Genomic DNA, 24,949 nt, shown 5'->3' on the forward strand with positions numbered 1-24,949 from the left:
AATCTCCCCTTAACCTTCTCTGCTCGAAGGAGAACAACCCCAGCTTCTCCATTCTCTCCATGTAACTGAAGTCCCTCATCCCCGGTACCATTCTGGTCAATCTCCCCTTAACCTTCTCTGCTCTAAGGAGAACAACCCCAGCTTCTCCAGTCTCTCCACATCACTGAAGTCCCTCATCCCCGGTACCATTCTGGTCAATCTCCCCTTAACCTTCTCTGTTCTAAGGAGAACAACCCCAGCTTCTCCAGTCTCTCCACATCACTGAAGTCCCTCATCCCCGGTACCATTCTGGTCAATCTCCCCTTAACCTTCTCTGTTCTAAGGAGAACAACCCCAGCTTCTCCAGTCTCTCCACATCACTGAAGTCCCTCATCATTGGTACCATTCTGGTCAATCTCGCCTTAACCTTCTCTGCTCTAAGGAGAACAACCCCAGCTTCTCCATTCTCTCCACATCACTGAAGTCCCTCATCCCTGGTACAATTCTGGTCAATATCCTCTTAACCTTCTCTGCTCTAAGGAGAACAATCCCAGCTTCTCCAGTCTCTCCACATCACTGAAGTCCCTCATCCCTGGCACCATTCTGGTCAATCTCCCCTTAACCTTCTCTGCTCTAAGGAGAACAACCCCAGCTTCTCCAGTCTCTCCACATCACTGAAGTCCCTCATCCCTGGTACCATTCTGGTCAATCTCCCCTTAACCTTTTCTGCTCTAAGGAGAACAACCCCTGCTTCTCCAGTCTCTCCACATCACTGAAGTCCCTCATCCCTGGTACCATTCTGGTCAATCTCCCCTTAACCTTCTCTGCTCCAAGAAGAACAACCCCAGCTTCTCCTGTCTCTACACGTCACTGAAGTCCCTCATCCCTGGAACTGTTCTGGTCAACCTCTTCTGGGACCCTCTCCAAAGCCTTGATGTCCTTCCTAAAGTATAGTGCCTTCCCCCCTGCCTCCATCCCTCTCTGCTGTTATTCCCGGTCCCGGGCAACAGCCAGCCACTTCACGGTTGTCCCTCAGTCCTGGCCGATGGCCAAACTCGGAGGTGGAGTTTAATTTGCTCGGCTCGGATCTGGCTTCCTGACAGGTTCCTGCGTGCTCTAATCGCAGAGATCATTAACCAGTTGACAGCTACAGAGAACAGCTGACAAAGGAGCGACGGTCCAAGGCGGAGATTAAACCGCTCGATCGAAGACAGCCTCTGCCCTGAGACTTCGCCTCGCGCATTCTGCGAGTTGAATAAAATGGGGCATGCATCCCTTTCATTTCTTCGCTTTCAAATCACATTAAAACTGGCGGCTGTTATGAGCTTGGCTTTTTAACATCCCATGGGGAAAGTTAGATGCGTGTGAGGCGTACGCAGTTGTGTGGCAGGAGGGTCGGTAACCAGAGGACACTGCTTTACAAAAATTGGCAAAAGAACCAGAGGGGAGATGAGGAGAATGTTTTTTACGCAGCGAGTTGTTGTGATCTGGAACGCGCTGCCTGAAAGGGCGGTGGGAGCAGATTCAATAGTAACTTTCAAAAGGGGGAATTGGAGAAACACTTGAAGGGGAAAAATGTGCCGGGCTGTGGGGAAAGAGCAGGGGGGAGTGGTTGTGCAGTGTGGACCATCTACAAGATGCACTGCAGCAACTCGCCAAGGCTTCTTCGGCAGCACCTCCCAAACCCGCGACCTCTTCCACCTGGAAGGACAAGGGCAGCAGGCGCACGGGAACACCACCACCTCCAAGTTCCCCTCCGAGTCACACACACCATCCCGACTTGGAAATATATCGTCGCTGGGTCAAAACCCTGGAACTCCCTCCCTAACAGGACTGTGGGAGCACCTTCACCACACGGATGAATGGCCTCCTCCTGTTCCCATGCCTTATATTCTTATTTAACTTCCAGCTTGGCGACTGGGCTCAGTCCAAAGTGGGACAGCATAGCCTGGAACACGCTCTCGTCTTGGCACGGTGCTGCCTGGGAGCTTTGTAAATTGAATGTTACGTAACACTTGATTGCATAGATTCAATTTACAATTCTGTGGGGGGTGGGTTTAATCGGTGAAATATAACTTTCTACCTACTTTGATACAAGAACTTATATTTAATAAAATGTCCCAAGGCGCTTCACAGGAGTATTATAAGACAAAAAATTTGACCCTGAGCCACATAAGGAGATATTAGGGACCGGCGACCAAAAGCTGGGTCACAGAGGTCGGTTTTAAGGAGCGTCTTAAAGGAGGAGAGAGAGGCGGAGAGGTTTAGGGAGGGAATTCCAGAGCTCGGGGCACTGGCGCGGTCGCCAATGGCGGAGTGATGGAAATCAGGGAACACGCGAGAGGCCAGAATTGGAGGAGCGCGGAGATCTCGGAGGGTTGTAGTGGCTGGAGGAGGTTACAACGATAGGGAGGGAGGTGGAGCGAGGGCATGGAGGGATTTCGGGATGAGACGTTAAACCCGAGGCCCCCGTCTGCCCTCTCGGGTGGGACGTGAAAGATCCCACGGCCACTATTGGAAGAAGAGCGGGGGGGGGGGCGGAGTTATCCCCGGTGTCCTGGGGCTGACATGTATCCCTCGAACATTACCATTAAAAACAACTGGGTCATTTAGCTCATTGCTGTTTGTGGGAGCTTGCTGTGCGCACATTGCCGACTTATATTTGGCTACATCACGACAGTGACTGCAATTCAAAGATAATTGATTGGCTGTGAAGAGCCTTGGGACATCCCAAGGATGTGAAATGGAACTAACTCGATTCACTCTGTGGGATCTTGCTTTGCACACTGGCGGGCCCATTGGCCTCCTCAACATCAGCCACTGGACTCCGAATTAATGCCTTCTCTGCTGAGCTGTGAGCGAGGCGCCAAGTAAGTGATATTTAAACTCCAGTCCTTTCCTCCACGTTCCTCATAGAATCGTACAGCGCAGAAAGAGGCCATTCGGCCCATCGAGTCTGCGCCGGCTCTGTCGGAGAGCAATCCAGTCAGTCACACGCCCCTCCCCTGCTCTTCATTTCCATGCAACTTTTTCTCCTTCAAGTATGTATCCAATTCCCTTTCGAAGGCTACCGTTGAATCTGCCTCCACCGCCCTCTCACGCAGCGCATTCCGAATCCTGACCACTCGCTGCATAAAAAAGTTTTTCCTCATGTTGCCTCTGGTTCTTTTACCAATCGCCTTAAACCTGTGTCCTCTGGTTATCGACACTTCCGCCAGTGGGAACAGTTTCTCTTTATTTACTCTGTCTAGACCCCTCATGATTTAGAGCAACTCGATCAAATCTCCCCTTAACCGTCTCTGCTCCAAGGAGAACAATCCCAGCTTCTCCAGTCTCTCCACATCACTGAAGTCCCTCATCCCTGGTACCATTCTGGTCAATCTCCCCTTAACCTTCTCTGCTCTAAGGGGAACAATCCCAGCTTCTCCAGTCTCTCCACATCACTGAAGTCCCTCATCCCTGGTACCATTCTGGTCAATCTCCCCTTAACCTTCTCTGCTCTAAGGAGAACAATCCCAGCTTCTCCAGTCTCTCCACATCACTGAAGTCCCTCATCCCCGGTACCATTCTGGTCAATCTCCCCTTAACCTTCTCTGCTCTAAGGAGAACAACCCCAGCATCTCCAGTCTCTCCACATCACTGATGTCCCTCATCCCTGGTACCATTCTGGTCAATCTCCCCTTAACCTTCTCTGCTCTAAGGAGAACAACCCCAGCTTCTCCAGTCTCTCCACATCACTGAAGTCCCTCATCCCCTGGTACCATTCTGGTCAATCTCCCCTTAACCTTCTCTGCTCTAAGGAGAACAATCCCAGCTTCTCCAGTCTCTCCACATCACTGAAGTCCCTCATCCCCGGTACCATTCTGGTCAATCTCCCCTTAACCTTCTCTGCTCTAAGGAGAACAATCCCAGCTTCTCCAGTCTCTCCACATCACTGAAGTCCCTCATCCCTGGTACCATTCTGGTCAATCTCCCCTTAACCTTCTCTGCTCTAAGGAGAACAATCCCAGCTTCTCCAGTCTCTCCACATCACTGAAGTCCCTCATCCCTGGTACCATTCTGGTCAATCTCCCCTTAACCTTCTCTGCTCTAAGGAGAACAACCCCAGCATCTCCAGTCTCTCCACATCACTGATGTCCCTCCTCCCTGGTACCATTCTGGTCAATCTCCCCTTAACCTTCTCTGCTCTAAGGAGAACAACCCCAGCTTCCCCAGTCTCTCCACATCACTGAAGTCCCTCATCCCTGGTACCATTCTGGTCAATCTCCCCTTAACCTTCTCTGCTCCAAGGAGAACAACCCCAGCTTCTCCAGTCTCTCCACATCACTGAAGTCCCTCATCCCTGGTACCATTCTGGTCAATCTCCCCTTAACCTTCTCTGCTCTAAGGAGAACAATCCCAGCTTCTCCAGTCTCTCCACATCACTGAAGTCCTTCATCCCTGGTACCATTCTGGTCAATCTCCCCTTAATCTTCTCTGCTCTAAGGAGAACAATCCCAGCTTCTCCAGTCTCTCCACATCACTGAAGTCACTCATCCCTGGTACCATTCTGGTCAATCTCCCCTTAACCTTCTCTGCTCTAAGGAGAACAACCCCAGCTTCTCCAGCCTCTCCACATCACTGAAGTCCCTCATCCCTGGAACCATTCTGGTCAATCTCCCCTTAACCTTCTCTGCTCTAAGGAGAACAGTCGCAGCTTCTCCAGTCTCTCCACATCACTGAAGTCCCTCGTCCCTGGTACCATTCTGGTCAATCTCCCCTTAACCTTCTCTGCTCTAAGGAGAACAACACCAACTTCTCCAGTCTCTCCACATCACTGAAGTCCCTCATCCCTGGAACCGTTCTGGTCAATCTATTCTGGGACCCTCTCCAAAGCCTTGATGTCCTTCCTAAAGTGTAGCGCCTTTCCCCCTCCCTCCATCCCTCTCTCCTGTTATTCCCAGTCCCATCCTCGGACTCTAAACACGGCAACAGCCAGCCACTTCACGGTTGTCCCTCAGTCCTGGCCGATGGCCAAACACGGACGCAGATTTTAATTTGCTCGGCTGGGAGCTGACTTCCTGGCAGGTTCCTGCGTGCTCTAATCGCAGAGATCATTAACCAGTTGACAGCTACAGAGAACAGCTGACAGAGGAGCGATGGTCCAAGGCGGAGATTAAACCGCTCGATCGAAGACAGCCTCTGCCCTGAGACTTCACCTTGCGCATTCTGCGAGTTGAAAAAAATGGGGCATGCGTCCCTTTCATTTCTTCGCTTTCAAATCATATTAAAACTGGCGGCTGTTACGAGCTTGGCTTTTTAACATCCCATGGGGAAAGTTAGATGCGTGTGAGGCGTACGCAGTCCTGTGGCAGGAGGGTCGGTAACCAGAGGACACTGCTTTACAAAAATTGGCAAAAGAACCAGAGGGGAGATGAGGAGAATGTTTTTTACGCAGCGAGTTGTTGTGATCTGGAACGCGCTGCCTGAAAGGGCGGTGGGAGCAGATTCAATAGTAACTTTCAAAAGGGGAATTGGAGAAATACTTGAAGGGGAAAAATGTGCCGGGCTGTGGGGAAAGAGCAGGGGGGAGGGGTTGTGCGGTGTGTACCAGCTACAAGATGCACTGCAGCAACTCGCCAAGGCTTCTTCGGCAGCACCTCCCAAACCCACGACCTCTGCCACCTAGAAGGACAAGGGCAGCAGGCGCACGGGAACACCACCACCTCCAAGTCACACACACCATCCCGACTTGGAAATATATCGGCCTTTCCTTCATCGTCGCTGGGTCAAAATCCTTGGAACTCCCTCCCTAACAGCACTGTGGGAGCACCTTCACCACACGGACTGCAGCGGTTCAAGAAAGCGGCTCACCACCGCCTTCTCAAGGAGCGATTAGGGATGGGCAATAAATGCTGGCCTTCCCAGCGATGCCCACATCACCAAATAGCCTGTATCTATGTTGTAATTTCTCCGAGTAGCCCCCCTCCTTAATGGAGGGTCTCTGATAAACTGCCCATTACATAAAGACTGCCTATTTCCACCTCCGCAACACCGCCCGTCTCCGCCCCTGCCTCAGCTCGTCCGCTGCTGAAACCCTCATCCCTGCCTTTGTCCCCTCCCGACTTGACTATTCCAACGCACTCCTGGCCAGCTTCCCACCTTCCGTAAGATTAAGGTCATCCAAACCTCGGCCGCCCCGTGTCCTAACTCACACCGAGTCCCGTTCTCCCATCACCCCGCCCTGTGCTCGTTGACCTACACTGGCACCCGGTCCAGCAACACCTCAATTTCAAAATTCTCCATCCTCGTGTTCCAATCCCTCCGTGGTCTCCTCGCCCCCCTCCCTAACTCCGTAACTTCCTCCAGCCCCTACAACCCTCCCAGATCTGGCGACCGCGCCTGGGCCCCGAGCCCTGGAATCCCCTCCCTAAACCCCTCTGCCTCTCTCCTCCTTAAAAGCCACCAACATTGCAGTATGCCCTGCTAATATCTCCTCCTTTGTCTTATCATCTGATTTACGTTCCTGTGAAGCGCCTTGGGACATTTTCCTGCATTGGAGATGCTGCATCAACGCTGTGGTTGCCTGACACTCGCATCATAACCTGTGTGTGTGTGTGAGAGAGAATCGAGTGTCCCTGGCCTGCTGCAGGAGGCTGCGAGCTGTGAGGAGGAGGAGGAGGAGGACTGTGTGTCCTTGATAGATTAGCTGTCAGACTGGCTGTGTTCCTGCAGGCTTTGCTGCAGTCGAAACGCGTCTGCAGCTGACGAAGAGGGCTGAATCCCGGCCTAGCCGCTCAGGCCCCGACTCGGCAGGATGCTGGCGGCACAGGAGGTGGCCCAGCTCTACCAGACGGACTTTGTCCGCAACGCCCGGGCCGTCGGCGCCCTGTGGGCCGTCTGCACGCTGTGCTTCACCGTCCTGGAGGTGGTGGTGCTGATCGAGCCGGCCTGGGTGCGCACGGGCGGCCTGCCTCGGCCCCCCTCCGCCCCGGCCGGCAGCTTCGGCCTGTTCGAGGTGTGCGTGGAGACGGACCGGCTGCCTGAGTGCCGGGGCTCCCTGGCCAGCCTGTCGCCCGTGCCCTCCTTCAAGACGGCGGCGGTCTTCATCTGCATGGCGCTGGCGCTGGTGCTGGCCAGCGTCTGCTGCCTCGGCCTGTACCGCTGCTGCAGCCTGGCCACGGTATACAAGGTGTGCGCCTGGCTCCAGTTTTCTGCCGGTATGGAGCCTTCTGTTTGCGGGAGTCACGCGCGGGCTGGGGATGGGGCGGGGGGAGTGCCGTTCATTGTCTGTTGACGGGACCGAGGCCCTCACATGCACACAGAGCAGGAAAGGCCCAGGCTCCATCCGCGGCCTAGCCAGATTGGCTAATCTCGGCTCGGCGTGCGGGACTGAGTCCCTCACATGGAGCAGGAAAGCCCCAGGCTTCATCCGCGGCCTAGCCAGATTGGCTAATCTCGGCTCGGCGTGCGGGACTGAGTCCCTCACATGGAGCAGGAAAGCCCCAGGCTTCATCCGCGGCCTAGCCAGATTCGCTAATCTCGACTCGCCGTGTGCGACTGAGTCCCTCACATGGAGCAGGAAAGCCCCAGGCTTCATCCGCGGCCCAGCCGGATTGGCTAATCTCGGCTCGTCGTGCGCGACTGAGACCCCACCCCACGGAGCAGGAAAGCCCCAGGCTTCATCCTCGGCCTAGGCGGATTGGCTAATCTCAGCTCGGCGTGCGGGACTGAGCCCCTCGCACGGTCCAGGAAAGGCCCAGGCTCCGTCCGCGGCCCAGCGGATCTCACCCCCCGGGGCAAGTTGCGTGTGGAGGGGGGCCCCGCCATCGGCCTCAGCACCCTCCAGTTTAGGGGGTATTGGGTGGAGTCGGCTACAGCCCATGCTCCTGACCCCTACCCAAAGAGGTTGACTACTGGGCCTACACGTGACTCCAGCCCCACCCGGGGGGTGGCTGTCTCTCAATGTCAGTGGTTAAAAAACAAACAACCGCTGGTGGTGGGGCAGTACGCGTGGCCTCGCCAATGCCTCCTGCATCAAGAGAATCGAAATAAGAGTTTTTTTTTAAAAAGCAGGCCAGGACAGGATCGGGGCTGGGCTACGATGCCCCCCACAGTCGAATAGCCACGCCAAGTTCTCGCCACTGAAGGATGGCAGCTTGGGCGATGTACAGGAGGAAGGCTGGCCCAGTTCCACGGAATTGCCCCACCCTTCCCCCCCGCCGACCCCCTCCGCGGTGGGAGTCGGCGCCCATCAGGCTGGGAGCGGGGTCACCCAGACCGTTTCCCCACCCGACAAGCCTTGTCCGGTCTATTTGGCCGCGAGGGATAGACGATGCTTCTGCAGGTAATGGGGGCGGGGTGGGGGGGGGGGGAAGTGGGGAGTGGTGTGAGGTGGGGGAAGAGAGCCGGGCACAGGCACGATGGGCCGAATGGCCTCCTCCTGCGCTTTGTTGACGATTGTGTTCTAAGTGATGCTGCTGTTGTCGAACGTCGGTGATGCTGCCGTTGCCGAATGTCGACGGAGCCCGTGCGTTACGGCGGCTGCGCATTCAGGACGGCCTCATCCTGAAAGGCGGCGAAGGATGGGGGAGGGCGAAACCCATAGAAATGCCCCTGGCGCGACACGGGGCAACCCCCGTAGAAATGCCCACGTGCCCAGCCTCCTCCCCACCAGCCCCCCCACACCCCACCCTCCCAGCGCGTTCCCGCAGTCCCGCCTCTTCAGGCGCGAGCGCCCAGGCACAGTGCGTGGATGGCGGGGCTGGACTATTCGACTGGGGGAGGCATCGCCGCCGAGTTCGATCCTATGCTGCGGGCACCGTTGAGGAGCCCAGCCTTCCCCCCAGCCCCGCCGGTCAGCAGTACAAACCAATTCTCCTCGGGTTAAGGCTCCAATCCCGCCGCTTCTGCGCCGGTCAATTAGTACCCCGGCCTCTGACGACTCCCCACGTCGAGGTGGGCGGGTGGCTAACGGTCACGACTAGCGCCGGGGAGACGGGGTTGGGGGGGCGTCAATGAAGGCCAAGGTCAGCTGACCGCCTGGTCCCACCCCTTCCCCCCGCCGACCCTCTCCATCCAGATCCTGATTGGCTGGGGATGACAGAGACCATTCGGTCAACTTCAGGTCAGAGGGCAAGGGTCGAGGCCTGCGCGTGTCCTTGGGAGAGGTCATTGGAGCCACCCCCCGCCCCCGCCAGCCCATGACTTAAAGCAGCTCCTCCCGCCTCCCAACACAAGGGCCCCGCTGGGAGTGAGCATGGAGACCAGTCTCGGGTTTCACCTGAGACCACAGGGATTGTGTTCTAGCCGCCTCTCCCCTCCCTCTCTCCCAACGCCCCCACTCCCCTCTCCCCCTTCCACAACCCTCCCCCTCCCCAAACCCTCCCCCTCTCCAAAACCCCTCTCTCCCATTCCCCAAACAGGAACAGGAGGAGGCCGTTCAGCCCCCTCGAGCCTGTTACATTAGGAACAGGAGGAGGCCGTTCAGCACCCTCGAGCCTGTTACATTAGGAACAGGAGGAGGCCGTTCAGCCCCCTCGAGCCTGTTACATTAGGAACAGGAGGAGGCCGTTCAGCCCCCTCGAGCCTGTTACATTAGGAACAGGAGGAGGCCATTCAGCCCCCTCGAGCCTGTTACATTAAGAACAGGAGGAGGCCGTTCAGCTCCCTCGAGCCTGTTACATTAGGAACAGCAGGAGGCCGTTCAGCCCCCTCGAGCCTGTTACATTAGGAACAGCAGGAGGCCATTCAGCCCCCTCGAGCTTGTTACATTAGGAACAGGAGGAGGCCGTTCAGCCCCCTCGAGCCTGTTACATTAGGAACAGGAGGAGGCCATTCAGCCCCCTCGAGCCTGTTACATTAGGAACAGGAGGAGGCCATTAACAGGAGGAGGCCATTCAGCCCCCTCGAGCCTGTCACATTAGGAACAGGAGGCGGCCGTTCAGCCCCCTCGAGCTTGTTACATTAGGAACAGGAGGAGGCCGTTCAGCCCCTCGAGCCTGTTACATTAGGAACAGGAGGAGGCCGTTCAGCCCCCTCGAGCCTGTTACATTAGGAACAGGAGGAGGCCATTCAGCCCCCTCGAGCCTGTTACATTAGGAACAGGAGGAGGCCGTTCAGCCCCCTCGAGCCCGTTACATTAGGAACAGGAGGAGGCCGTTCAGCCACCTCGAGCCTGTTACATTAGGAACAGCAGGAGGCCGTTCAGCCCCCTCGAGCCTGTTACATTTGGAACAGGAGGAGGCCATTCAGCCCCCTCGAGCCTGTTACATTAGGAACAGGAGGAGGCCGTTCAGCCCCCTCGAGCCTGTTACATTAGGAACAGCAGGAGGCCATTCAGCCCCCTCGAGCTTGTTACATTAGGAACAGGAGGAGGCCATTCAGCCCCCTCGAGCCTGTTACATTAGGAACAGGAGGAGGCCATTCAGCCCCCTCGAGCCTGTTACATTAGGAACAGGAGGAGGCCATTAACAGGAGGAGGCCATTCAGCCCCCTCGAGCCTGTTACATTAGGAACAGGAGGAGGCCATTAACAGGAGGAGGCCATTCAGCCCCCTCGAGCCTGTCACATTAGGAACAGGAGGAGGCCGTTCAGCCCCCTCGAGCTTGTTACATTAGGAACAGGAGGAGGCCGTTCAGCCCCTCGAGCCTGTTACATTAGGAACAGGAGGAGGCCGTTCAGCCCCCTCGAGCCTGTTACATTAGGAACAGGAGGAGGCCATTCAGCCCCCTCGAGCCTGTTACATTAGGAACAGGAGGAGGCCGTTCAGCCCCCTCGAGCCCGTTACATTAGGAACAGGAGGAGGCCGTTCAGCCACCTCGAGCCTGTTACATTAGGAACAGCAGGAGGCCGTTCAGCCCCCTCGAGCCTGTTACATTTGGAACAGGAGGAGGCCATTCAGCCCCCTCGAGCCTGTTACATTAGGAACAGGAGGAGGCCGTTCAGCCCCCTCGAGCCTGTTACATTAGGAACAGCAGGAGGCCATTCAGCCACCTCGAGCTTGTTACATTAGGAACAGGAGGAGGCCATTCAGCCCCCTCGAGCCTGTTACATTAGGAACAGGAGGAGGCCATTCAGCCCCCTCGAGCCTGTTACATTAGGAACAGGAGGAGGCCATTAACAGGAGGAGGCCATTCAGCCCCCTGGAGCCTGTTACATTAGGAACAGGAGGAGGCCGTTCAGCCCCTCGAGCCTGTTACATTAGGAACAGGAGGAGGCCGTTCAGCCCCCTCGAGCCTGTTACATTAGGAACAGGAGGAGGCCATTCAACCCCTCGAGCCTGTTACATTAGGAACAGGAGGAGGCCGTTCAGCCCCCTCGAGCCTGTTACATTAGGAACAGGAGGAGGCCGTTCAACCCCCTCGAGCCTGTTACATTAGGAACAGGAGGAGGCCGTTCAGACCCTCGAGCCTGTTACATTAGGAACAGGAGGAGGCCGTTCAGCCCCTGGAGCCTGTTACATGAGGAACAGGAGGAGGCCATTCAGCCTCTCGAGCCTGTTACATTAGGAACAGGAGGAGACCATTCAGCCCCTCAAGCCTGTTACATTAGGAACAGGAGGAGGCCGTTCAGCCCCCTTGAGCCTGTTACATTAGGAACAGGAGGAGGCCGTTCAGCCCCCTCGAGCCTGTTACATAAGGAACAGGAGGAGGCCGTTCAGCCCCCTCGAGCCTGTTACATTAGGAACAGGAGGAGGCCATTCAGCCTCCTCGAGCCTGTTACATTAGGAACAGGAGGAGGCCGTTCAGCCCCCTCGAGCCTGTTAAGTTAGGAACAGGAGGAGGTCGTTCAGCCCCTCGAGCCTGTTACATTAGGAACAGGAGGAGGCCATTCAGCCTCCTCGAGCCTGTTGCATTAGGAACAGGAGGAGGCCGTTCAGCCCCTCGAGCCTGTTACATTAGGAACAGGAGGAGGCCGTTCAGCCCCTTCGAGTCTGTAACATTAGGAACAGGAGGAGGCCGTTCAGCCCCTCGAGCCTGTTACATTAGGAACAGGAGGAGGCCATTCAGCCCCCTTGTGCCTGTTACATTAGGAACAGGAGGAGGCCGTTCAGCCCCCTCGAGCCTGTTACATTAGGAACAGGAGGAGGCCATTCAGCCCTTCGAGCCTGTTACATTAGGAACAGGAGGAGGCCATTCAGCCCCCTCGAGCCTGTTACATTAGGAACAGGAGGAGGCCGTTCAGCCCCTCGAGCCTGTTACATTAGGAACAGGAGGAGACCGTTCAGCCCCTCGAGCCTGTTACATTAGGAACAGGAGGAGATCGTTCAGCCCCCTCGAGTCTGTTACATTAGGAACAGGAGGAGGCCGTTCAGCCCCCTTGAGCCTGTTACATTAGGAACAGGAGGAGGCCATTCAGTCCCCTCTCGAGCCTGTTACATTAGGAACAGAAGGAGGCCATTCAGCCCCGCGAGCCTGTTACATTAGGAACAGGAGGAGGCCGTTCAGCCCCTCGAGCCTGTTACATTAGGAGCAGGAGGAGGCCGTTCAGCCCCCTCGAGCCTGTTACATTAGGAACAGGAGGAGGCCATTCAACCCCTCGAGCCTGTTACATTAGGAACAGGAGGAGGCCGTTCAGCCCCCTCGAGACTGTTACATTAGGAACAGGAGGAGGCCGTTCAGCCCCCCGAGCCTGTTACATTAGGAACAGGAGGAGGCCATTAACAGGAGGAGGCCATTCAGCCCCCTCGAGCCTGTTACATTAGGAACAGGAGGAGGCCATTCAACCCCTCGAGCCTGTTACATTAGGAACAGGAGGAGGCCGTTCAGCCCCCTCGAGCCTGTTACATTAGGAACAGGAGGAGGCCGTTCAGACCCTCGAGCCTGTTACATTAGGAACAGGAGGAGGTCGTTCAGCCCCTGGAGCCTGTTACATTAGGAACAGGAGGAGGCCATTCAACCCCTCCAGCCTGTTACATTAGGAACAGGAGGAGGGCATTCAACCCCTCGAGCCTGTTACATTAGGAACAGGAGGAGGCCATTCAACCCCCTCGAGCCTCTTACATTAGGAATAGGAGGAGGCCAATCAGCCCCTCGAGCCTGTTACATTAGGAACAGGAGGAGGCCGTTCAGCCGCTCGAGCCTGTTACATTAGGAACAGGAGGAGGCCGTTCTGCCCCTCGAGCCTGTTACATTAGGAACAGGAGGAGGCCATTCAACCCCTCGAGCCTGTTACATTAGGAACAGGAGGAGGCCGTTCAGCCCCCTCGAGACTGTTACATTAGGAACAGGAGGAGGCCGTTCAGCCCCCCGAGCCTGTTACATTAGGAACAGGAGGAGGCCATTAACAGGAGGAGGCCATTCAGCCCCCTCGAGCCTGTTACATTAGGAACAGGAGGAGGCCATTCAACCCCTCGAGCCTGTTACATTAGGAACAGGAGGAGGCCGTTCAGCCCCCTCGAGCCTGTTACATTAGGAACAGGAGGAGGCCGTTCAGCCCCCTCGAGCCTGTTACATTAGGAACAGGAGGAGGCCGTTCAGACCCTCGAGCCTGTTACATTAGGAACAGGAGGAGGTCGTTCAGCCCCTGGAGCCTGTTACATTAGGAACAGGAGGAGGCATTCAGCCCCTCGAGCCTGTTACATTAGGAACAGGAGGAGGCCATTCAACCCCTCCAGCCTGTTACATTAGGAACAGGAGGAGGGCATTCAACCCCTCGAGCCTGTTACATTAGGAACAGGAGGAGGCCGTTCAGCCCCCTCGAGCCTGTTACATTAGGAACAGGAGGAGGCCGTTCAGCCCCTCGAGCCTGTTACATTAGGAGCAGGAGGAGGCCATTCAGCCTCCTCGAGCCTGTTGCATTAGGAACAGGAGGAGGCCGTTCAGCCCCTCGAGCCTGTTACATTAGGAACAGGAGGAGGCCGTTCAGCCCCTTCGAGTCTGTAACATTAGGAACAGGAGGAGGCCGTTCAGCCCCTCGAGCCTGTTACATTAGGAACAGGAGGAGGCCGTTCAGCCCCTCGAGCCTGTTACATTAGGAACAGGAGGAGGCCATTCAGCCCCCTTGTGCCTGTTACATTAGGAACAGGAGGAGGCCGTTCAGCCCCCTCGAGCCTGTTACATTAGGAACAGGAGGAGGCCATTCAGCCCCTCGAGCCTGTTACACTTGGAACAGGAGGAGGCCATTCAGCCCCCTCGAGCCTGTTACATTAGGAACAGGAGGACGCCGTTCAGCCCCTCGAGCCTGTTACATTAGGAACAGGAGGAGATCGTTCAGCCCCCTCGAGTCTGTTACATTAGGAACAGGAGGAGGCCGTTCTGCCCCCTTGAGCCTGTTACATTAGGAACAGGAGGAGGCCATTCAGCCCCTCGAGCCTGTTACACTTGGAACAGGAGGAGGCCATTCAGCCCCCTCGAGCCTGTTACATTAGGAACAGGAGGACGCCGTTCAGCCCCTCGAGCCTGTTACATTAGGAACAGGAGGAGATCGTTCAGCCCCCTCGAGTCTGTTACATTAGGAACAGGAGGAGGCCGTTCTGCCCCCTCGAGCCTGTTACATTAGGAACAGGAGGAGGCCGTTAAGCCCCCTCGAGCCTGTTACATTAGGAACAGGAGGAGGCCGTTCAGCCCCCTTGAGCCTGTTACATTAGGAACAGGAGGAGGCCATTCAGTCCCCTCTCGAGCCTGTTACATTAGGAACAGAAGGAGGCCATTCAGCCCCTCGAGCCTGTTACATTAGGAACAGGAGGAGGCCGTTCAGCCCCTCGAGCCTGTTACATTAGGAACAGGAGGAGGCCATTCAACCCCCTCGAGCCTCTTACATTAGGAATAGGAGGAGGCCAATCAGCCCCTCGAGCCTGTTACATTAGGAACAGGAGGAGGCCGTTCAGCCGCTCGAGCCTGTTACATTAGGAACAGGAGGAGGCCATTCAGCCCCCTCGAGCCTGTTACATTAGGAACAGGAGGAGGCCGTTCAGCCCCTCGAGCCTGTTACATTAGGAACAGGTGGAGGCCGTTCAGCCCCTCGAGCCTGTTACATTAGCAACAGGAGGAGGCCGTTCAGCCCCCTCGAGCCTGTTACATAAGGAACAGGAGGAGGCTGTTCAGCCCCCTCGAGCCTGTTACATTAGGAACAGGAGGAGGCCATTCAGCCCCCTCGAGCCTGTTACATTAGGAACAGGAGGAGGCCGTTCAGCCCCTCGAGCCTGTTACATTAGGAACAGGAGGAGGCCATTCAGCCTCCTCGAGCCTGTTGCATTAGGAACAGGAGGAGGCCGTTCAGCCCCTCGAGCCTGTTACATTAGGAACAGGAGGAGGCCGTTCAGCCCCTTCGAGTCTGTAACATTAGGAACAGGAGGAGGCCTTTCAGCCCCGCGAGCCTGTTACATTAGGAACAGGAGGAGGCCATTCAGCCCCCTTGTGCCTGTTACATTAGGAACAGGAGGAGGCCGTTCAGCCCCCTCGAGCCTGTTACATTAGGAACAGGAGGAGGCCATTCAGCCCCTCGAGCCTGTTACATTAGGAACAGGAGGAGGCCATTCAGCCCCCTCGAGCCTGTTACATTAGGAACAGGAGGAGGCCGTTCATCCCCTCGAGCCTGTTACATTAGGAACAGGAGGAGACCATTCAGCCCCTCGAGCCTGTTACATTAGGAACAGGAGGAGATCGTTCAGCCCCCTCGAGTCTGTTACATTAGGAACAGGAGGAGGCCGTTAAGCCCCCTCGAGCCTGTTACATAAGGAACAGGAGGAGGCCGTTCAGCCCCCTTGAGCCTGTTACTTTAGGAACAGGAGGAGGCCATTCAGCCCACTCGAGCCTGTTACATTAGGAACAGGAGGAGGCCATTCAGCCCCCTCGAGCCTGTTACATTAGGAACAGGAGGAGGCCATTCAGCCCCTCGAGCCTGTTACATTAGGAACAGGAGGAGGCCGTTCAACCCCCTCGAGCCTGTTACATTAGGAACAGGAGGAGGCCATTCAGTCTCCTCGAGCCTGTTACATTAGGAACAGGAGGAGGCCGTTCAGCCCCCTCGAGCCTGTTACATTAGGAACAGGAGGAGGCCATTCAGCCCCTCGAGCCTGTTACATTAGGAACAGGAGGAGGCCATTCAGCCCCCTCGAGCCTGTTACATTAGGAACAGGAGGAGGCCGTTCATCCCCTCGAGCCTGTTACATTAGGAACAGGAGGAGACCATTCAGCCCCTCGAGCCTGTTACATTAGGAACAGGAGGAGATCGTTCAGCCCCCTCGAGTCTGTTACATTAGGAACAGGAGGAGGCCATTCAGCCCCTCGAGCCTGTTACATTAGGAACAGGAGGAGGCCATTCAGCCCCCTCGAGCCTGTTACATTAGGAACAGGAGGAGGCCGTTCATCCCCTCGAGCCTGTTACATTAGGAACAGGAGGAGACCATTCAGCCCCTCGAGCCTGTTACATTAGGAACAGGAGGAGATCGTTCAGCCCCCTCGAGTCTGTTACATTAGGAACAGGAGGAGGCCGTTAAGCCCCCTCGAGCCTGTTACATAAGGAACAGGAGGAGGCCGTTCAGCCCCCTTGAGCCTGTTACTTTAGGAACAGGAGGAGGCCATTCAGCCCACTCGAGCCTGTTACATTCGGAACAGGAGGAGGCCATTCAGCCCCCTCGAGCCTGTTACATTAGGAACAGGAGGAGGCCATTCAGCCCCTCGAGCCTGTTACATTAGGAACAGGAGGAGGCCGTTCAACCCCCTCGAGCCTGTTACATTAGGAACAGGAGGAGGCCATTCAGTCTCCTCGAGCCTGTTACATTAGGAACAGGAGGAGGCCGTTCAGCCCCCTCGAGCCTGTTACATTAGGAACAGGAGGAGGCCATTCAGCCCCCTCGAGCCTGTTACATTAGGAACAGGAGGAGGCCGTTCATCCCCTCGAGCCTGTTACATTAGGAACAGGAGGAGGCCATTCAGCCCCTCGAGCCTGTTACATTAGGAACAGGAGGAGGCCATTCAGCCCCCTCGAGCCTGTTACATTAGGAACAGGAGGAGGCCGTTCATCCCCTCGAGCCTGTTACATTAGGAACAGGAGGAGACCATTCAGCCCCTCGAGCCTGTTACATTAGGAACAGGAGGAGATCGTTCAGCCCCCTCGAGTCTGTTACATTAGGAACAGGAGGAGGCCATTCAGCCCCTCGAGCCTGTTACATTAGGAACAGGAGGAGGCCGTTCAACCCCCTCGAGCCTGTTACATTAGGAACAGGAGGAGGCCATTCAGTCTCCTCGAGCCTGGTCAATTAGATCATGGTTGATCTGTATCTTAACCCCCGTCTACCCGCCTTGGTTCCGTAACCCTGAACTGATCGCCCCTTAATCCTCTGCACTCAAGGGAGAGGGGACGATGGGAGCGAGCCTTGCCTTGGTACTTGGCTTGGCCTAGTCTGCCGAGCCATAGGTTCCAAGGCCGTTCTGTTCCCAGTCGGGCTGGAACCACGTGCGTTAGGCCCACTGCTGCAGCTCACACAATCCGCACCTCCGCCCCTTCCTCCTTCGTTCAGTCACGTCCAACGCCAACTCCCGCGGGCCCCTCCGCCAGTCTCCCGCACTCCCAGTGCCCTGCCCGACCTGGGGCAGCTGAAAGTTCCTTCGCTTTGGGTTAGTTCCGGGCCTCCTAGCCGATCTCGTTGCTCCTGCATCCAGGAGCGCGGCACTAAGGGAACAGTAGCTCGTGCACTTGTCCAGCACCTTCCCCAGGTCTATCAGAACATAAGAAACCGGAGCAGGAATGGGCCACTTGGCCCCTCGAGCCTCCTCCGCCATTCAATAAGATCAGGGCTGATCTTGGGCTCAAAGCCACTTCCCTGCCCGCTCCCCATAACCCTTCACTCCCTCATCTTGCAAAAATCTGTCTGCCTCCACCTTAATGACCCAACCTCCGCGGCTCTCTGAGGCAGAGAAATCCACAGATTTTCGACCCTCGGAGAGAAGAAATTCCTCCTCATCTCAGTTCTAGATTTCCCCACGAGGGGAAACATCCTCTCTGCATCTACCCTGTTGAACCCTCTCAGTATCTTATGTGTTTCAATAAGATCTCCTCTCATTCTTCTAACTTCCAATGAGTATAGGCCCAACCTGCTCAACCTTTCCTCATAAGTCAAACCCTCTCATCTCCGGAATTAACCGAGTGAATCATCTCTGAACTGCCTCCAATGCAAGGATATCCTTCCTTAAGATTGCAGCGAAGATTCACCAGGCTGATACCTGGGATGGCAGGAATGACGTATGAGGAGAGATTGGGTCGATTGGGCTTATATTCGCTGGAGTTTAGAAGAATGAGAGGGGATCTCATTGAAACTTATAAAATTCTAACAGGACTAGACAGACTAGATGCAGGAAGGATGTTCCCGATGGCGGGGGAGTCCAGAACCAGGGGTCACAGTCTAAGGATAAGGGGTAAGCCATTTAGGACAGAGATGAGGAGGAATTTCTTCACCCAGAGAGTGGTGAACCTGTGGAATTCTCTACCACAGAAGGTAGTAGAGGCCAATTCATTAAATATATTCAAGAAGGAGTTGGATATATTTCTTAAGGCTAAAGGGATCAAGGGATATGGGGAGAAAGCAGGGACAGGGTACTGAATTTGGATGATCAGCCATGATCTCGGTGAATGGCGGAGCAGGCTCGAGGGGCCGAATGGCCTACTCCTGCCCCTATCTTCTATGTTTCTATTTTTGCTTCTGTGTTTAAATAAGGAGACTAAAACTGTACGCAGTACTCAGATACAAAGCTGGGTGGGAAAGTAAGGTGTGAGGAGGATGCAAAGAGGCTGCAAGGGGATATAGACAGGCTACGTGAGTGGGCAAGAACGTGGCAGAGGGGATATAATGTGGAGAAATGTGAAGTTACCCACTTTGGTAGGAAAAATAGAAAACCAGAATATTTTTTAAATGGTGAAAGATTGGGAAATGTTGGTGTTCAGACGGTCCTGGGTGTCCTTGTACACGAATCACTGAAAGTTAACATGCAGGTAGAGCAAGCAATTAGGAAAGCAAATGGTATGTTGGCCTTTATTACAAGAGGATTTGAGTATAAGGAGAATGGCACAGATTTACGACCCTCTGAGAGAAGAACTTCCTCCTCATCTCAGTTCTCAAAGGGCGACCCTTTATTCTGAGACTGTGCCCCTGAGTTCTAGATTCCCCCACGAGGATATTACAGCTGTCGGGAAAGATTGAACAGGCTGGGGCTTTTTTTCTTTAGTAAAGAGAAGGCTGAGGGGGGGTTGACCCGATAGAGGCCTTTAAGATTATGAATGGGTTGGACAGGGTAGACGTGAAGAGAGTGTCTCCACTTGTGAGAGGAGACCAGAACTAGGGGGCCATCAATATAAGAGAGTCACTAATAAATCCAATCGGGAATTCAGGAGAAACTTCTTTGCCCGGAGAGTGGTGAGAATGTGGAACTCGCTACCACAGGGAGGGGAATAGCGTAGATGCATTTTTCAAAAGGAAACTAGACGAGTAGATGAGAGTAAAGGGAATAGAAAGATTTGCTGAAAGGCTGAGGTGAGGCAGGTGGAATGGGAGGAGACTCGTGTGGAGTATAAATGCCAGCACAGATTAGTTGTGCCGAATGGCCTGTTTCTGTGCCGTACCTTCACTGTGAGAGTCAGCACATTCTTCGGCATGTGGGTGTCGCTGGCAAGGCTACCTCGGGCAAGAGCTAACCCATCCCTAGATACCCTTTGAGAAGGTGGTGGCGAGCAAACGTGCAGGTGCAGCAAGCAGTTAGGAAGGCAAATGGGATGTTGGCCTTCATTGCAAGAGGATTTGAGTACAGGAGCAAGGATGTCTTACTACAGTTATACAGGGCCTTGGTGAGACCACACCTGGAGTACTGTGTGCAGTTTTGGCCTCCTTACCTAAGAAAGGATATACTTGCCATAGAGGGAGTGCAGCGAAGGTTCACCAGACTGATTCCTGGGATGGCAGGACTGTCGTATGAGGAGAGATTGGGTCGACTAGGCCTGTATTCACTAGAGTTTAGAAGAATGAGAGGGGATCTCATTGAAACGTATAAAATTCTGACAGGGCTAGACAGACTGGATGCAGGGAGGATGTTTCCCCTGGCTGGGGTGTCTAGAACGAGGGGTCACAGTCTCAGGATACGGGGTAGGACATTTAGGACTGAGATGAGGAGAAATGTCTTCACTCAGAGGGTGGTGAACCTGTGGAATTCTCTACCACAAAAGGCTGTGGAGGCCAAGTCACTGAATCTATTTAAGAAGGAGACAGATAGATTTCTAGACACAAAAGGCATCAAGGGGTATGGGAGAGAGTGGGAATATGGTATTGAGATAGAGGATCAGCCCTGATCATATTGAATGGCGGAGCAGGCTCGAAGGGCCGAATGGCCGACTCCTGCTCCTAATTTTCTATGTTTCTATGCCTTGAACCGCTGCAGTCCGTGTGGTGAAGGTGCTCCCACAGCGCTGTTAGGGAGGGAGTTCCAGGATTTTGACCCAGCGACGATAAAGGAACAGCCGATATGTTTCCAAGTCGGGATGGTGTGTGTGACTTGGAGGGGAACTTGGAGGTGGTGGTGTTCCCGTGCGCCTGCTGCCCTTGTCCTTCTAGGTGGAAGAGGTCGCGGGTTTGGGAGTTGCTGCCGAAGAAGCCTTGGCGAGTTGCTGCAGTGCATCTTGTAGATGGTCCACACTGCAGCCACGGTGCGCCGGTGGTGGAGGGAGTGAATGTTGAGTCCAGTGGCAATGGGCACCGATCATGGGTCCTGAATAGTGTCAAGCTTCTAGAGTGTCACTGTGACCAATGGTGAGCATTCTGTCACACTCTTAGGGCCCTGGTGAGACCCCACCTGGAGTATTGTGTACAGTTTTGGTCTCCTTACCTAAGGAAGGATATACTTGCCGTAGAGGGAGTGCAACAAAGGTTCACCAGACTGGTTCCTGGGATGGGGGGATTGTCCTATGAGGACAGATTGAGTAGACTAGGCCTATACTCTCTAGAGTTTAGAAGAATGAGAGGTGATCTTATTGAAACATACAAAATTCTTACAGGGCTTGACAGGGTAGATGCAGGGAGGTTGTTTCCCCCTGGCTGGGGAGTCTAGAACCAGGGGTCACAGTCTCAGGATAAGGGGTCGGCCATTTTGGACTGAGATGAGGAGGAATTTCTTCACTCAGAGGGCGTTGAATCTTTGGAATTCTCTACCCCAGAGGGCTGTGGAGGCTCAGTCGTTGAGTATATTCAAGGCTGAGATCGATAGATTTTTGAATATTAAGGGAATCAAGGGATATGGGGATCGGGGGGGAAAGTGGTGATGAGGTCGAAGATCAGCCATGATCTGATTGAATGGCGGAGCAGGCTCGAGGGGCCGAATGGCTGACTCCTGCTCCTATTTCTTATGTTCTTATGTTCTCCTGACCCGAGCATTTTTCGAGATGAGACGTTCAACCCAAGACGCCCACCCCCCGCCACCGCCCCCCCCCCGTCTGCCCTCTCAGGTGGGACATAAAAGATCCCACGGCCACTATTGGAAGAAGAGCGGGGGGGGGGGGAGGAGTTCTCCCCGGTGTCCTGAGGCCCGATATTTATCCTTCAACCAAACACCGCTAAAAACAGATGATCCGGTCATTGATCGCGTTGTTGTTTGTGGGATCTTGCTGTGCGCAAATTGGCTGCCGCGTTTCCTACATTGCAACAGTGACCACACTTCAAAAAAACAAAGCCCTTCATTGGGTGTGAAGCGCTTTGGGACGTCCTGAGGTGGGGAAAGGCGCGGGAGAAATGGGAGTCCTTTACTATCTTAACACCGAGTCTTGCTCCACACAGCAAGCTGCCAGGCCCTGGGTTGCCTGATATTCCCCGACGGCTGGGAGACTGCGGAAGTGCGCCAGCTCTGCGGGGCCCAGGCGGGCAGCTACGCACTGGACGGCTGCTCCATCCACTGGGCCTTTGTGCTGGCCATCCTGGGAGTCCTGGACGCCTTGGTTCTCTCCGTCCTGGCCTTTGTGCTGGGCAACCGTCAGGACATGTTGCTGCCCGAGGACTTCAACCACTGCCAGAAAGGTAGGTGCCAACCGGAGGGGGTCAGCGAGCGACCGGGGTACGGAGCCATTGAGGGATGGGGTGTCATTTACTCTTCAGAGTAATAGGTGTCGCAACGTTGAATCATAGAATCGTAGGTGGAGGCCATTCGGACCATCGTGCCTGTGCTGGCTTTTTGAAAGAGCTGTCCCATTCGCCCCACATGATACCATAGATGAGGGACTTCAGTTACGTGGAGAAACTGGAGAAGCTGGGATTGTTCTCCTTGGAGCAGAGAAGGTTAAGGGGAGATTGACCAGAATGGTACCAGGGGATGAGGGACTTCAGTGATGTGGAGAGACTGGAGAAGCTGGGATTGTTCTCCTTAGAGCAGAGAAGGTTCAGGGGAGATTGACCAGAATGGTACCAGGGATGAGGGACTTCAGTGATGTGGAGAGACTGGAGAAGCTGGGATTGTTCTCCTTAGAGCAGAGAAGGTTAAGGGGAGATTGACCAGAATGGTACCAGGGGATGAGGGACTTCAGTGATGTGGAGAGACTGGAGAAGCTGGGATTGTTCTCCTTAGAGCAGAGAAGGTTAAGGGGAGATTGACCAGAATGGTACCAGGGATGAGGGACTTCAGTGATGTGGAGAGACTGGAGAAGCTGGGATTGTTCTCCTTAGAGCAGAGAAGGTTAAGGGGAGATTGACCAGAATGGTACCAGGGATGAGGGACTTCAGTGATGTGGAGAGACTGGAGAAGCTGGGATTGTTCTCCTTAGAGCAGAGAAGGTTAAGGGGAGATTGACCAGAATGGTACCAGGGGATGAGGGACTTCAGTGATGTGGAGAGACTGGAGAAGCTGGGGTTGTTCTCCTTAGAGCAGAGTAGGTTAAGGGGAGATTTTTATTTATTTATTGATTCACGGGATGTGGGCGTCGCTGGCAAGGCCAGCATTTATTGCCCATCCCTAGTTGCCCTTGAGAAGGTGGTGGTGAGCCGCCTTCTTGAACCGCTGCAGTCCGTGTGGTGAAGGTGCTCCCACAGCGCTGTTAGGGAGGGAGTTCCAGGATTTTGACCCAGCGACGATGAAGGAGCGGCCGATATATTTCCAGGTCAGGATGGTGTGTGTGACTTGGAGGGGAACTTGGAGGTGGTGGTGTTCCCGTGCGCCTGCTGCCCTTGTCCTTCTAGGTGGAAGAGGTGGCGGGTTTGGGAGGTGCTGCCAAAGAAGCCTTGGTGAGTTGCTGCAGTGCATCTTGTAGATGGTGCGCACTGCAGCCACGGTGCGCTGGTGGTGGAGGGAGTGATTGTTTAAGGTGGTGGACGGGGTGTCGATCAAGTGGGCTGCTTTGTCCTGGATGGTGTTGAGCTTCTTGAGTGTTGTTGGAGCTGCACTCATCCAGGCAAGTGGAGAGTATTCCATCACACTCCTGACTCGTGCCTTGTAGATGGTGGAAATGCTTTGGGGAGTCAGGAGGTGAGACACTCGCCACAGAATACCCAGCCTCTGACCTGCTCTTGTTGCCACAGTATTTATGTGGCTGGTCCAGTTAAGTTTCTGGTCAATGGTGACCCCCCAGGATGTTGATGGTGGGGGATTCGGCGATGGTAATGCCGTTGAATGTCAAGGGGAGGAGGTTAGACTCTCGCTTGTTGGAGGTAGTCATTGCCTGGCACTTATGTTAAGTGCCCATTTCAAGGAGCCTGTCCCTCATCAATAGCTTTAATTTTATCGAGTTCCTATTCCATAGGCCGGTACAGCTCCCCAACCTGGCTACTCTCCCCAACTTTCCAGATCAGTGGTCTTTCTCAGGAAGGAGCTTATCTTGGGTAGAATTTTACAGCCCAGAAACAGGCCATTTGGCCCATCTGGACCGCGCTGGTGTTCCTGCTCCACACGAGCCTCCTCCCACCCCTTCTCATCTCACCCCAGAGCAGTCGCTGCATCAAAACCGACGGATCCTTTGTGTCCAAACAGGCAGAGGCTCATGGTTACGGTTACTGCAATATCGAAGGGAATCAGCAGTGTCGTGTTCCCAGACTTCCAGACATCCGATTAACCCTTTCCTCGTAGGCCAGACGCCTGGAACACAGCGGAGTCAGAGGTCAAGAGAGGCTGGGGGTGGGGGAGGGGAGGACGAGGGGGGGAAGAAACCCTGTCGGAATAAACGCGTTCTTTTTAAAGGGGGAAATTCACCTCAGAGTAAGCACCTCTTGATCACCAAACAGCAATACCTGCTCCCTTCCCTCCCTCCTCCTCCATCCTCGCACCTTCCCTCCCTCCTCCTCCAACCCCGAACCTCCCGCCCACTCCCCTCACACCCTTCCCCTCCCCTTCCCTGACTCCCTCTCCCTCCAACCCCCTCCCCTCACTCCCTCTCCCTCACTCCCCTCCCTTCGCTCCCTCTCCCTCACTCCCCTCCCCTTCCCTCACTCCCTCTCCCTCACTCCCCTCCCCTCATTCCGCTCCCCTCCTGCCCTCCCATCCCTGCTCCTCCCACCACTCCCCTCACTCCCCTCCCTTCCCTTCCCCTTCCATCCCCTCCCCTCACTCCCTCTCCCTCACTCCCCTCACTCCCTTCCTCTCCCTCACTCCCCTCCCCTCACTCCCTTCCTCTCCCTCACTCCCCTCCCCTCCCCTCCCCTCTAATGGGATTAGAATAGACAGGGCTTGATGGCCGGCGTGGACACGATGGGCCTCTTTCTGTGCTGTGTAACTCGATGACTGGTTTACACTCCTGTGAAACGCCTCGGGACGATTTATTACATTAAAGCCGCTGGATAAAGGCAGGTGGTTATCAGATTTATTTGAATTCGAGGCCACAATTTCCCCAGGGGGGGATTTGACCTCACGAGCTAAGGGCTGTCGGTCCAGCCACATAAAGACTTGGGACTCCATTGCCAGGAGGGGCAGCGAGGAAATAAATCGTCTGCCGTCAGACCCTTGCTCTAAGGGGCAGGGAATGGAAGAGCGGTGATGTTATATCCCGGTGGGGGCTGCATTGTAACTGGGGCCCGGCATTCCAGATCTCATCG

The 24,949-nt window shown here is 55.0% G+C and overlaps 1 protein-coding gene across 2 annotated transcripts in view; it reads left to right on the forward strand.

Moving 5' to 3' along the window:
• Nucleotides 1-6,602: 6,602 nt before the first annotated feature.
• The window catches only part of lhfpl4b (LHFPL tetraspan subfamily member 4b), a 30,406-nt gene continuing 12,059 nt past the window's right edge, over nt 6,603-24,949 (forward strand). The window contains exons 1-2 of one of the 2 annotated variants that reach the window (XM_085979045.1): nt 6,603-7,178; nt 21,716-21,952. In XM_085979045.1, the coding sequence (XP_085835171.1) occupies nt 6,776-7,178; nt 21,716-21,952 (640 nt within the window). In that variant the 5' untranslated portion in view covers nt 6,603-6,775. The remainder of the gene's footprint in view (nt 7,179-21,715; nt 21,953-24,949) is intronic. The other variant, XM_085979046.1, reaches the window with a different exon arrangement.

This window comes from Somniosus microcephalus, unplaced genomic scaffold (assembly GCF_052327205.1).
Source record: "Somniosus microcephalus isolate GS21.2 unplaced genomic scaffold, FLI_Smic_1.0 unresolved_chr7, whole genome shotgun sequence".
NCBI lineage: Eukaryota > Metazoa > Chordata > Chondrichthyes > Squaliformes > Somniosidae > Somniosus > Somniosus microcephalus.